Source organism: Etheostoma spectabile, chromosome 13 (assembly GCF_008692095.1).
Source record: "Etheostoma spectabile isolate EspeVRDwgs_2016 chromosome 13, UIUC_Espe_1.0, whole genome shotgun sequence".
Taxonomy (NCBI): Eukaryota; Metazoa; Chordata; class Actinopteri; order Perciformes; family Percidae; genus Etheostoma; species Etheostoma spectabile.
In genome coordinates, this window is record NC_045745.1 from 17,453,139 (window position 1) to 17,467,895 (window position 14,757).

At 40.2% G+C, this 14,757-nt stretch overlaps 1 protein-coding gene across 1 annotated transcript in view; it reads right to left on the minus strand.

Moving 5' to 3' along the window:
- LOC116701023 (rap guanine nucleotide exchange factor 6) overlaps nt 1–14,757 on the minus strand; it is a 63,531-nt gene that overhangs the window by 7,225 nt on the left and 41,549 nt on the right. The window contains exons 4-5 of the mRNA XM_032534556.1: nt 13,574–13,656; nt 2,739–2,808 (exon numbers count right to left, since the gene is read on the minus strand). Coding sequence (XP_032390447.1) covers nt 2,744–2,808; nt 13,574–13,656 — 148 coding nt within the window. The 3' untranslated portion in view covers nt 2,739–2,743. The remainder of the gene's footprint in view (nt 1–2,738; nt 2,809–13,573; nt 13,657–14,757) is intronic.

A 14,757-nucleotide genomic window follows, 5' to 3' on the forward strand; every position in this document is an offset into this window, starting at 1 on the left:
AAAACAGCATGGATAGTTTTTTTCCAAGTTTCCAAATTCCGGAAAAAAGTGATTTTTTGCCTAAAATGGGCACTTTAAAGCTAACAGAGTGATTCTGTCTATGGATTATAAGGGTTCATCATTGTTCCCCTGGCTACAGTTATGACAGTTATGTAACTCTGTACAGCCATAGCAACCGAAATCTCAGATGAGGCGTTCTTAAAAGTTTTGGTACACAACCTTGCAGGGGACTTCCTGTAACGTCTGAGAGTCCACTGACCTCACTATTAAAAGTCAAACATAATGGACAGGTAACGATAAAGAAGCCACAAGTTGAATCTGTGCAGCGTCTTATACTCCTGATTCTCCTGAACAGTGGAGCTGCTGCTACCTGCTGGTTTTGTGTAAAACTTTACTGCTCATCCTGTTGTATCCCTTCTGATCCCTCTAGTCCCTCAGACACAGAGGCTTAAGGAGAAGGAAGACTGAAGAACAAGAGAGGACATTTAGGGAAGAGATAGAGAATTTGTAAGCACTGCGACCTTGTGGGGGCTAGGCCTGCACGATAAGGGGAAAAATATGAATCCCAATTTTTTGACTGAAGAAATCAGCTTAGAATTGATATCACAATTCTCTGCCACGATTTTTTTGACCATGAAAAAACAAAACAAATTGGCAGTAACAAACCAAGATTATTGAAGTTGTGCATTTTGTTTTCGTTTTTTTCTTTTTCGTTTTCACTTTTTGTTTTCAAATTAAGCAGTTTTTTTATTAAAGCAGGTTTGCTAGTTTAGTTTAGTTTTTATTTTTTGAAAATGCTTAGTTTTAGTTTAGTTTTTATTTGTTTAGTCTTTTTTGTAATATGAGTTATTAGTCGGAGGATTCGAAAAGGTCAGAAAAAGTATTCTGTAATAATAACTCAACAAAAACATCATACAATTTTAGAAATATGTATTCACAATGTATTCAACAATAACGCCAGTACAAACAATGTACATATGATGATGAGCACAGATATGTAAACAGTCTACACAAGACGCCCGAGTAAATGCACAATGTGTTTCATGTGTTCCAGGAGAAAAACCTAAATGGACAACAGACTAAAGAAGATAGACATCAACACGTGTTTTGAAATTTGGTTTGAGTAAAGTGGCAAACCTTCTGAAGTCAATCGACTCAAGACTTGGTGCTTGGTTCCTTACTCTGCAACCTCTTCGCTCCCCCTTGGTCACATTATACGCCACCATGGAATACATTTCCACGGTTACGCCAATGACAGCAGCTTTACATCTCCACCAAATCCATCACTGCTGCCACCTTCTCCACACTCACAAAATGCCTTACAGAAATAAAAGCATGGATGCAAGCTAACTTTCTCAAACTCAACCACGACAATTCTGAAAATCCTCATCGGCCCGAAATCCCTCATCACATCCTGCCAAAATTTCTCCCTCTGCATTGATGGTTCTGCTCGTCCAGCCTCCACAAAAATCCAAAACCTTGGAGTGATCTTTGACAAACCCTATCCTTGGAGTGCCACACAAAATCTGCGTTCTTCCATCTCAAAACATTGCCCATCTTCGTTCCTCCCTTTCCTTCTCAGCCACTGAAACCCTCATCCACGCATTCATCCCCTCAAGACAGGACTACTGCAGCAAGCTTTCTGTAAGGCACACTAGAGCTGGACAATATATATTGATAACATATAGATATTGTGATATGAGGCTAGATATCATCTTAGATTTTGGATATCCTAATATCGTAATATGGCTTGAGTGTTGTTTTCCTGGTTTTAAAGGCTGCATACATTTGAACTTACCAGCCTGTTGTAACTATTCTATTATTTGCCTTTACCCACTCAGTCATTAAATCCACTTTACTGATGATTATGATGTTTAGCGGATTGTGGTAATATTTTGTAAAAGCACCAACTGTCAACTCTACAATATTGTTGTGGTATCAATATTGTGGTATTCGGTCAAAAATACTGTGATATAAAGAATAAAACAAATGTATTATTATTACTACTATGACTAACAAAATGAGTTTTAGAACCGGGTAGAGTTAGACTTAAAGCACCCTGTCACAAAGCTACACCTACGTAGATTAAGGGAAGGATGACAGTTAAACAGAGAACTCCATGTCAGACTGAGACTTGCAAGCCGCAGCTACAAACAACAAGGCTACAAACAACCCATAATGCAGCACTTTATGTAGAAGCTAGTGTATTTGTAAAGATCTTTTGCCCATTGTGTGATAGGTAACAATGTAGACATGAAACCTAATTTATAAACATAAACAACATAATTTAACCCCCACTTTTCAAACGTAATGTCCATCTACAAAATATCCTCTTATGTTTACGCTATACAAATACGCCTATATATACGGTTGATTCCATTTGAGTGGATTGCCTGGGCTTGAACGTTGCTACATAAATAGGTAATTTCTTTGTTCAATGGTGAATGCTTGGGCCAATGAGGCTCATTTGAATTTGTAGATAAAGATACAGACAGAGTGAGGGGGGAGGACACAAAGGGGAAGAACTGAGGAAGAGGGAGAGAGATGAAAGAAAGGAAGAAAAGAAGATGATCAAGAGAAGAGGACAGGAGGAAAAAAGGTGATACAGACATCAAATAAATATGGTAAAATTGGGAATAATATCAACGAGATGGGAAAGGTGGGAGAATAAAAAGGGAGGTGCTTGGTGGAGAAACCAAAGAGCCTAAAAGAAGGACAAAAGCATTGCTTTAACTCACCACAATCATTTCTGCCGGCTCCAAAGTGATGCATTCACAGCCTCGTCTGCCCCCCAGTTGTTTGCCAAAGCTAAAGAGAAAGAGAGAGAAATAAATGTTTAAAATTGAAACAAACCAAAGGCAAAGATAAGAATATAGCTGCAAGTGGCGATTCACGGGTTCAAACCTTTTTTTTTCTCAATAGCGACTTCAAAGTAATTTCACACATGTGGTCCAACGTTGTTATAAAACATATCCTGCAAGATTTGTAACGATTGGACAAGGGCACTTTGTATAAAATGCCTACAACTGATTTGTCAAAATTCTTTTTTCAATTCAGTGTGATATGTAGTTCAGTCCAGCTCACGGCAATTTCAGAAAAGCAGATGACCAACACAAAAACCATTGCTGATAGTAATAATAAAGCTGCAAGCTGCGATTCCAAGCTCAAACCTTGAGTTGCGTCATTCCACGGCCAGTTATTGTGCATTTAAAGCGCCCCCTAGTAGCCAATTTGAATGAGACTTGCAGTGTATGTGTGACGTCATTATGTACCATATTCCAGGGCTGCACACTCCCCCACAATAGTTCCGGGGACATCACAAGGTCCCACAATGAAACAAGGGTTATAATAGAGGTGCTTTCAAAGTCCATTGGTCAATAACTTGAAAAGTCATTGAGATATGGACATGCTTGTAATGAGCTTGATCCATTGATGATTCACTGAAAATTTGGTGGCAATCGGAGCTACGTTGTAGAAGAAGATCTTAAAAATGTGTTCAAAAATTCAAAATGGCGGAAAGATTTTCTGGGAGGACCTTAATAGTCCTTGAGGCTTTTTTGTAGAGTACCTTAAGCTGCACCTGTGTGAGAAATTTCAAGTCAATCGGACTCACAGTGTGGGGGGCGTGGCTCTGGACATAAATGCCATTGCCTTTCAAAGTTTGCATTTTGAAGCCTTAATTACAGCGCCACCATGTGGCCAATTGCATTCATATGTCTCTAGAAGCACATGCACACCATTTCCAGTAATTCTGCCAAGTTTCATGTTGGTAGCTCATTCCAGTTAGAACATTGCTTCAACATGGAAGGGTTCTACCGCTTTGCAGTTTGAACCCTAAAAATGCTCACACTGAGCATTATACGTCACTGAATGGCAATAATTGCTCAACTCAAAATTGAGACGTCCGCAGGTTTAATGTAAAATGATACCAAGGGTTCATGAAGAGAAGTACCATCTGTTCAATGTTGTATTTTTACATGAAACTAATGGAAACTAGGGGCATCTGGTAAGGTTGCCTCCTGGGCGCCTCCCTAGGGAGGTGTTCCAGGCACGCCCAGCTTGGACGAGACCTCAGAGAAGACCCAGGACTAGGTGGAGAGATTCTATCTCCAACCTGGCCTGGGAACGCCTCGGGATCCCCCAGTCAAAGCTGGTTAATGTGGCTTGGGAAAGGGAAGTTTGGGGTCCCCTGCTGAAGCTGCTGCCCCTGCGATCCGATACCGGATAAGCAGACAAAGATGGATGGATGGATAATGTAAACTAGAGGACTGGCTCTACATTCAAACATCCACATTTGGTATAGTAAAAAAAAACTGACTGTTTTGTTTATTTGTTTCCACTTCCTATTCATATGCATAATATTAAATGCGTGGTTGAATCAATAAGAGTCGGAGCAGGTGACATACCAATGTAATGATATAACTGAAAACAGCTCCGACACCAAGGGGTGTCAATCTACAGCAGTAACTCATAAAAACATTTAACAAGCAGTAACAGTTCACTTCTATCAAATTGTTGGAGATAACATATTTTTAAGGTGCCCTGAAGAGATAGTTTCAGAACAGCATTGCCTTCAGTATTTTATGAGTTTAGTAATGCAGTTTTAGTGATTTAACAATCTTTTATCTTTTATTGAGAGACACTAGGTCTATCAACTATGGGTAAGAGAGACTGTGCTGTCAACATATAACATATAACATCTATGACATATGTTGGCATTCGAGCAGTACATTTGAACCAACAGTTTGTGGTGGCCTAACCACTGTAAGAAAAAGAGTATAGATCAAGAAGCATTTATGATTGACACCTTAATATAACTGTACACAGTCCACAGAGAATTAAAACACAAATCAGTGCTTCACCACTTTTACCAGACAAAAATGTAATCCTTACAGAGAATGTTTTGGAACTTATACATTTATATATGTTCTAACAATCTTCTCTTAGCAGCTGACTTGCATTAATATACAGGACATCATTCAGATCCATAGATACAACTGACCACAAACATTTCAGCGGGCATGCTTTAGTGAACTTACGAGCATTGTTAAAACACTTCAGTTCCAGTTAATAGTACTTGCACAATGTGAGTCTGCAGGTCTGTCAGCTTTAGCTGCGGTCAGCTGTTGTGTCCTCTGGTACTGTAAGCAGTGTGGTGAGACCATTTGGGTCAGTCTGCTATATACTCGCCACATATGGATTCAAGTCAAAAATTGTTTCAAACCTCAAAAGCCATTCACAGCTCGGGCCCTATTTTAATCATCTAAGTGCAAGTGTAAGAATTCACCTGAACACACCTGTCTGTAAGACCCGCACGCCCATGGTTGCAAAGATGGGCACCGGTGCATTTGCTATTTAAACGACCTGAGCACTGGGCGGGAAATTGACAACTGCGTCGGTCTTATACTAGCTTTGCACTATGCTGCGCCCAGTGCAAGATAGGGCGCCAGTGGGCAAAACACACACACACACACACACACACACACACACACACACCAGAAATAAAACCTACATTGGGTTGATAGTTTTCACTCAGTTCAGCTGTTTATTAATCAACATAATATAAACACATTGTTTAAAAGGAAAAAAATGCCTGTTATAATTTTACGAGGCCCAAGGTGACGTCTTAACATTGCTTGTTTTGTCTAACCAACAGCCTACTGTAAAACCAAAAATCCAGTTTACTAAGATAAATATAAATGTAAATTCTGACATTTGAGAAACTGGAACATGGGAATATTTGACACATTAATGATTAATCGATGACCAAAATAATTGCCTATTCATTTTCAGATGATTGACTTATCTATTATTGACTACTGTTTGTGCTCCGGAGCTGACACTGTTCACCATGACATACGTGCACAGTGCGCAATGTGATGCAACAGACGTGCCAGCAGCATACTCAGTATGCAAAAACAAACAGGGGTTTAAAAATGTGTTTAAATTGTGAGACATTTTGTCTTCATCTTTGAAAATCGGCGACTCCCACTGTGAGTGTCTGTGTTTCTGAATATGGTAATTATGCTTGTCTCTGTGATTACCCTGTGCTGTCTAAGCGTGTGAGAGATACCCCGGCCGTCTAGGCAACTCAATCACTGTGCGGGGTGATGCCTGAGAACAGACTGGGCTGTGAACATGTCTCGCTCCCTTTGGCATGCTAAAAGGGGCGACTCAGCATTGTATGGGAACTGGAGGAGCGGCTGGTTTTAATTATGGAAGCGTGCTGAGCTGGGAGAGGGCCAACATTCACTCTCACATCTCCTTTCTGGTTATGTTCTCACACTGTCTCTCATACGGTGACTCCCCACTTCTCTCTGGTTTACAGCTTTCTGCTCTCCTCAGTCATTTCTCTCCTCCTTCCTCCATTTCTCTTCCTTCTGCCCTTCACCTCCACTAGCCTCCCTGCCAATACTTTCTCTTTACCGTTCCTTTTTTCTGCTTCTTTTTCCATCTGATGCAATTTCTAAACATTTTCTCCCTTTTAAGCTCTTTTGTTGTCCCCAGCTTCTCCACTTTTTTTGTTTTATTTTTCCACTACCTTCTCTCCCACTCCATTCACTTTCATTTATTCATCTTCCTGTTGTTCTTCCTTTCTCATGTCCTGTCCACTTCACTTCTCCGCCTTTTTCATCATATTTTCTGCTTTTCTGTTTTCTTCCCCTCTCTCCTCATCTTTATTCTGCATTCCCTTTCATCCTTTCTCTTCTTCCTGTTGGCCCTTCCTCTCTCTTGGCCCCGCAAAAAAAAAAAAAAAGAAGTAAACTTTCATCTCATCACCTCCTCAATCACAGTTTCAAACTGGCACAAACCCTATTCTTACAATTTCAGCCTCTTGATTTACTGCTCAGATGAAAGCCTGTCGTCCTAATGTGTTCTGATGATGGAACCGATGATGAAAGTCCTCTTGTTTTGAATTGGATGAGCAGCTTTTCTCAAAAACACAGAATTTACAGGAAACTTATGAGGAAGCAATCGTAGAATTAAAGCTTTGGTGCGTGATTTTTTTCTTAAGACCAAGGGATATTCACAGCAGCTAGAGTTAAAAAAAAAAAGCTACCATTGGACGAAAATTAGAACCATATTGTTGAAACCTCTCTCATTGTAGCTGAACTAGGGCGCAATTAACTTTGAGTGGATTTATTTGACACTTCACTGCTACATGCACTCAGCTACAGCATGTATCCACATGTTCAGACTCAAGATTCCCAGAATGAGTTGAAACAGAGGTTCACATTTGAGCATCCATCCCTGCTGATACAGCCTTTTGATTACACAACGAAGGCTAAAAGGATATTTAAAATGTTCTACAGGAAAATAAATTATTCACTAAACTTATATTTTCATAAAATGCACTGATCAGGTGAATCCAGGGACAGTAAAATCAATTATTCCTTTGCATTTTATTTTTTTATTTGTGTTAATACTATTTATAGCTTTTGCAGAGAAAGAAGCATTTTCGTTCAGAACCCACAATGAGGAAAAAGGATGTTCAACAAAATATTTATGCTTTCAACATGTGTAAATTGTTAATTTGTTCGTATATGCATCAATTAATCAGGTCATATTTTACGGAGACCCCTCTCTGGAAATCCTGTTTTTGGATGCCTCCCTGCAATTAGGCCAAAGATCAGTGTCAGCTGCAGAAAGCATTCCTAGAGCTGCGAAGGGTCTACTGTCATCTGTCAGTGACACTTCAGTGAGGAAGATGCTTGCCAACACATGGGCTACAACACCAGGTCCACCAGTTAAAATTCCCCAAATTGTTTAACACCCCAGGACATTGTGTGTTTTTTGTTATTCCTTGAGAAATAAGTATCAAGTTTCTTTAACTATTCTGAACTGGTCTGATCAAAAAGAGCATAAGGTCCAGCATTACAAAGCCTAGTAACTGAATTTAAAAATATGACAAAATATATATGGCACATACAACAGCTCCCACCAGAACACCCAGGCTGGTTTCAAGAGTGCCCAGAGAGGAATGCAGTCTGCTGGGCTCAGAGTTCTCTCAGAGCCCTTAGCCTGGAGGTCAGCCCTACTCTGACAGATCTCTCCACACTCCACTGAGGCGAGACGCATTGTCCCTGTCAGCGCAGCACAAAGTCTGCCAAGCACGTCTTCTAACTGTGTGTGTGTGTGTGTGTGTACATATTCCCATGTTTGCTCCTTCCTCCTTCTCTGACAAATACATTCGCAAAAAAGTAGAAGAATCAACAAACTTCAATCAAATCATAGTGAGTAATTGAGTTTGTACCTTTCAATTAATGTTGCTGCCCTAACTGAATTGAGATATCAGACATCAGCTGAAGTCTCACGGAGTGAAAAAGACAGATGTCTTAAACCAAAACGGTGCCAAATCTTTAGTGTGACTAAATGTAAGTTGGTACAGAGTCATTAACTCCTCAAACAAACCCACTGATTAAGGCATTCCCAGAGTTTATTGCAAGTTGATTTACTCCTTTACACTTGTTCTTGAGGGAATTACTGTAATTGTTGAGTCTTTGTAATTTATAGAGTGTGGTCTATACCTACTCTATCTGTAGAGTGTCTTGAGATAACTCTTGTTATGATTTGATACTATAAATAAAACTGAATTGCTGCCCAATAAAGAGTTACTCCATGTGTGCACTCTTTAGCAGCTACTCTTTATCTCTGCATGACATAAAAGAAGTTTTGTTCGAAATGAACGTGTTTCTTGATAACCAATCCTGAAGAAGCGGATCCAACACACGTTGCTTGTTCACCACTACTTTGGCATCCCCACAGAAGGATTGATGATTATTTCAAATCACTAAAGCTATGTCCTGGACCCTTTGTCTTTGACGAAATCCCTAAATGAGCTGCTACTCTTACAGCAATATTCTGTAGGATGAGCTATTATGTGTTTTCCTTTTTCTTCAAATAAGTACTTTTTCCTTGAAATTGAAAGCTCTCCGCACAGCACTGAAGCTGTGCTGGATTTCAGCAGGTGATGATTTCGCTCCCCCTTTTTTCCCTTCAGAAACAAGTTGCTAGCAGACGGGCAAACAGGTTCCGCCACGGTCCAGTGACAGCTGTGGCGCCTAGGGCAATAAACCATGACAGCCGGCACAGAAACTAAGGCCACACACACACGCACGCGCACACACACACGCACTAAGCTGTTGTCAAAATCAAGAGATGTGGCCAAGAAGGCAAACTAGTAATACTAATAAAGGGAGGTGTTGATTAAAAATAATAAAACAATATGAGAATAGAGGTCATTCAAATAAGCTTTGGATTCGACAATAAATATTTAAGTCTGAGGTGGCATGTCATGCCATTAATTGTGGTATGAATCACGTTTTAGAATATTTTGATCCTTCTTTTGGTGTAATTAAGAATCTGATTCACAGTGGCAATTATTATATTATATTTCCCACAACCATTGCAAGATAAACAGTGGAAACACTAAGGTGCACTCCACAAAGTTTTCCTTGCAGGGCTACAGTTGGTCTGAACACACACACACACACACACACACACACACACACACACACACACACACACACACACACACACACACACACACACACACACACACACACACACACACACACACACACACACACACACACACACACACACACACACACACACACACACACACACACACACACACACACACTTCCCACTTTGGTCAAAAAGCACAGGGGAGACACGTTGTTTCTCTCACTATGACTGTAGAGTCGGTATTTGCTATAAAGCTAATCGCTGTCACTCTCTCACTTCTCCCTCGCTCTATCACCCACTCCCCACACACACACAGATGCCGGCTCGCGCACAAGCATAAACATCAGGCTACTTACATAGGCTACACCGAAAGCTCGGGTTGGAGCCTCCGTACAACCATAAAACAGTTTTTAGACCGCAAAACATCCTACAATTGAACTGCCCACTTGCTCTAAATTTTGCACTGCTAGATTTGTAAGTCCTAGCAAAATGACAAGCTATGGGATGCTCCACAGTATGTAGACAGCAATCTGTGAGAGTGTAACTCTATAGAAAGTTTGAGAGAGTTTCAGTCAAAAATAAAACCCAAAGAGAGATCAAATCAGGGCCCATTAGTCACCCATGTCTCCATGATAATGATGACCAACAATAAAGAAAGAAACAAGCACACCACAGTCTGAGATACATGCAGACACACACGTATGCAAACTCAGACACACCGTTTTAACCCTTTTCCCACAAACACTTGTTCAAGTGGCCTTAAGAGAGACTTAGTTTGGTGACATTATAATGTTTTTGTTCTCTGTGAGCATTTAAAGACATTAGCACTCACACTCTCTCTCTCACACACACACACACACACACACACACACACACACACACACACACACACACACACACACACACACACACACACACACACACACACACACACACACACACACACACACACACACACACACACACACACTTCTACTTCTCAGTTTTTATTCCTCTCAGTTTTACTGTTTGGTTGGCTAACGCTCACCACTCTGACTCACACACACAAGAAGACTGAAAAGCGGCTGGCCAACAGTCAACACTACAGAAAGACCACCAGCACACATTAACACACACACTAAAAACTACCAGACAGGCTCAAAGGAAAAATGTAGTGGGTCATTCTGAAACTTTACGATTCATTTGCAAAACAACAGGGTGATCAGTTAAAGGACATATTCAAGCTTCAGCATATCAGAGCAAAACAGAGCACCCCCGACTGCTGCCGCCTAACTCCAACGCAGTTAAAATATCCTCATAGCTTTGAGCGATAACATTCACACTTGACTAAACGTACATTCATTTTACACTACTGTAGATTATCTTACTGTAATCTTGTTTTGCCACAAGTTCCCGGAAAATTTGAAAGCGAGCAATGCGGTCAATGTTTTACTTGTGAAAGTTCAAGAAAGTAAAGTTTCAAACTAATTGTTGGTAAACACACTGAGATATGAACAGTCCTTCCAGCGGACGGTTGGGGTTCAGTAGTATTTCATTAAAAACAAATCCAGTATCAAATTCAGTTATCAAGTCCAATCGCTTATGGAATGCCGAAACTAATTTTGCATTATTTGCAAGTAGCTAAATTTATAAATAACCACAACGGAAAGATTCTGTTTCGATCTGTGATCACGTTATTTGACAAGAAGTCACAAATACTACGGCTTATTTTACTAAATTAAGAACATTAACCTTATTTACAATCATTTCCATAACCTGTGGCTATCATAGGAGATGAGCAGCATGAGTCAATGTTGATTGATGTAGATTGTTCTGACAGCAGTACCAATGTAACTTTTACAAATTACGCGATCTAATCTAGTCATATCACCAAGCCCTAGTTTGTGTCCAAATTAGGATTTGAATCTCCTTCACTCGCACACTAAATTATTAATAATTAACACTCAGCACAAACATTTGGACCTAGTTCACTTGTGACTTATTTTTTTATTGTAAAGTAAAATAGAAGGCTGTTTCTCTTTAAGAAAGTGTCGTGTAGATAAAAAGGAACAACACACAGAAGTTAGTATTGTGTTTTGAAGAGCTGTGGGGCCCACCGGTGGTAAGCTACCACAGCTGCCACAGCGCCGAAGGGAATTCCTGGCTATCTGGGTAAACTATGGCAGGCAGGAAATGAAGCATGCTGGGTTGAAGAATGCACATTGAAAGAGAGAGGGAGTTTTGAAATCTCTCAAGTGAATTAGCGCCTAAATCACTATTACATTTCATCAAATGTCTCTGAAGTGAAATATTCAAATTAAAGAGAAACAAAAGCGTCACTATCACTAACCACGAACAGGAATTTTAGGGGTCCCCTTCTTTGGATTTCTTGTAAGTGAAATGATATCCAGCATATTATCCACAAATAGGAGAGGGAGAATATTCCAGTAATCCAGGTTAAGATCCAAGCGTGTATGTATTATCCAGACTGTAAACGAGAGAAAAGTTTCCTCAGAAAGCAGAAGTAGGTGACTGTTAAGCCTTTTAGTTTGTCTTTAACTGAGGGAGGAGTGTGTGTGTTCCCTCCCGCTCTACTCAGTCTGTCCGCTGGCTCCAGGGAGGTGTGTGTGTGTGTGTAGCCTGCTCATTTCCTGCCTGGATGTGCTTCTGGGCTCCAGGCGGGCAGGCTGCTCAGAAACACATGGCCAGCCACTGTTCTGCCAGGGGTTCCACATTCCCCGCAAGTACACACACACACACACACACCTTACTCCACCCTATTAGCTCCCTCAGTGACCCTTTCCAAGCCCCCCTACTACACCCCCTGTGTACTGCAACACACAGACACATGCATATAAAAACACCCTCCAGTCCTTTGCAGGGCACCAACCTTCCCCCACCCCACAGTCTGTTGTCAACTGACCCACACTGGAATGAACACACACACACACACACACACACACACACACACAAACACGACACACACACAACAACACACACCCACCACCACACACACACACACACACACACACACACACACAACACACACACACACCACACACACCACACACACAACACCCACACACACACACATAAAGTTGTGCTTTGTGTTGTTGGATAAAGTACCTGAACATAATACCAGCTTATTTTCTCTCTGTTACTTCAAAATGTCTTCACTACAACAAACTGCATCAATTGTCACGTTTATTTACTTCATTTTAATTTAGCCCAACGCTTTTATCAGAAGTAACTACCAGTGAGAGAGGATGTAGGTGTTCAGCATCTTAGGTATGGACACATACTGATAGCACACGGTTGTTGTTTTTTTCTGTAGAAGCTGTTTTACCCCTCTTTGCGTACTTTCAACTTCTCAATTGATAGGATGTGATGTGGTTCTTTGTCTCATGTAATAGTAAACTCAATATGTTTAAGTTCTGAAGTTATATGGAAATGTCACCTAGGGCTCCGAGAAATAGTAAATGGGTGTTTTTCACTAATTTTTTAGCATTTTATAGATTAAATGATCAATTGATAATGCAGTGCAGAAAACCAACAGTGAATGCAACAGCTGAGTGAAACCCATTATAGACAAGATATGTGAAAGACATTTTTGTATTATCCAACTTCAACAAACATCATCCTCTAAAATGAGAAGATGGAATCTTGTCATCATCCCAAAGTTGCTATGCAACCAGCGAATACTCCAGTGGTGTTTTTCTATTAGCACTTTTTTTCCTGCAATTTACAATTTGCTATTTTATGCTATTATGAGTCTACTTGCTTGATTATCAAGGGAAATTCTCACATTTGTCAGTGGGTGTAAATCTGTATTCCTTAACTTAAACATATAAAGTTAAATGAGTACCAAAAGTGTGATGTACAAGTATGAGTGCGCGTGTGTGTTTTTACAAATACAAACACACCATTCTCTTACGTGTCAGTAAACTCTTTTCATACCTCTGCTTACAGCTCTGTAATGACACGTTCTCACCCCACCATGATGGGGTGTGTGTGTGGGTGTGTGTGTGTGTGTGTGTGTGTGTGTGTGTGTGTGTGTGTGTGTGTGTGTGTGTGTGTGTGTGTGTGTGGGGGGGGGGGTGGGGTGGGTGTGATTATTACATACCAGCACTCGTCAGGTACATGTGCTCCTTGACGAAGACAGATCCAGAAAGCAGGATGTACCAACAGGTAGCGATGCTGTCTGGGCTGGAATAGAAAGAAAGAACACACTGGTGTGAAACACTGTAGCCTGTGCTTCATAACACCTTGCAATCTAATGTGTTAGAAAGTGTACTCTATGTGACCCTTCAACATTCCCGTTTTTTGCACTATTGTTACATTTCATGAATGAGAATTAATCAATTTGTGGCATGGTTGGCTCAGTGGCAGAACAGGTGCACATGTACGGAGCGCTTTATGCCTCGATGCAGAGGTCCAGGATTCAAATCCGACATGTGACAATTTCCTGCATATCTTCCCCCTCTCTCGCCCCTTTTTCACTTAACTGTCCTCTCAAAATTAAAGGCAGAAAAGCCCAAAAAATAATATTAAAAAAAAAAAAAAAGAGAGAGAGAATGAAACAACTTGTATGTGTTGTAAATTGGATATTATCTCTCATTGCATATGTGCCATTAAAAAAAGATAGCTTTTATGACTTGGTGAGCTAAAGACAATTTGAATACCTAGGATATTCTAATCATCATGGTTAAATTGGTTAGAAAGAACAGTTAAATACAAGCCATGATTCAGCTGTGACTTATTTTCCAAGGCTTTAAAATATGTAAGAGTTATGTAAATAGAACTGAAGACAGAGATGTCTGATAGAAAATATGAAGTGCACATCCAAGCTTTGAATCCCAAGTGCTGCATAAATGTATTCTTAGCATGCAAAGCACTATAGATTCATAATATATCATGTGCCATCAATGTAAGGGGAAGATAATCCATTAAACACAGGCAGTCAGGCTAAAAGGACGGGAATAAACCACACTGAAAGAATCACGCAATACTTGTTGGTCACTCACAGTACCTACAACATGGAATTATTGTACGTGAGAGTCAACAAATCCAAAACACAGGCTTTGTTACTGCCAAAGCTATTTCATGTACAGTGGGGTTCGAAAGTTTGGGCACCCCAGGTAAAAAATTTGTATTAATGTGCATAAAGAAGCCAAGAAAAGATGGAAAAATCACCAAAAGGCATCAAATGACAGATAAGACATCTGTATTATATGTCACACAAAGTTAGATTTTATTTCCATCATGTACACTTTCAAAATAACAGAAAACTAAAAAATGGCATCTGCA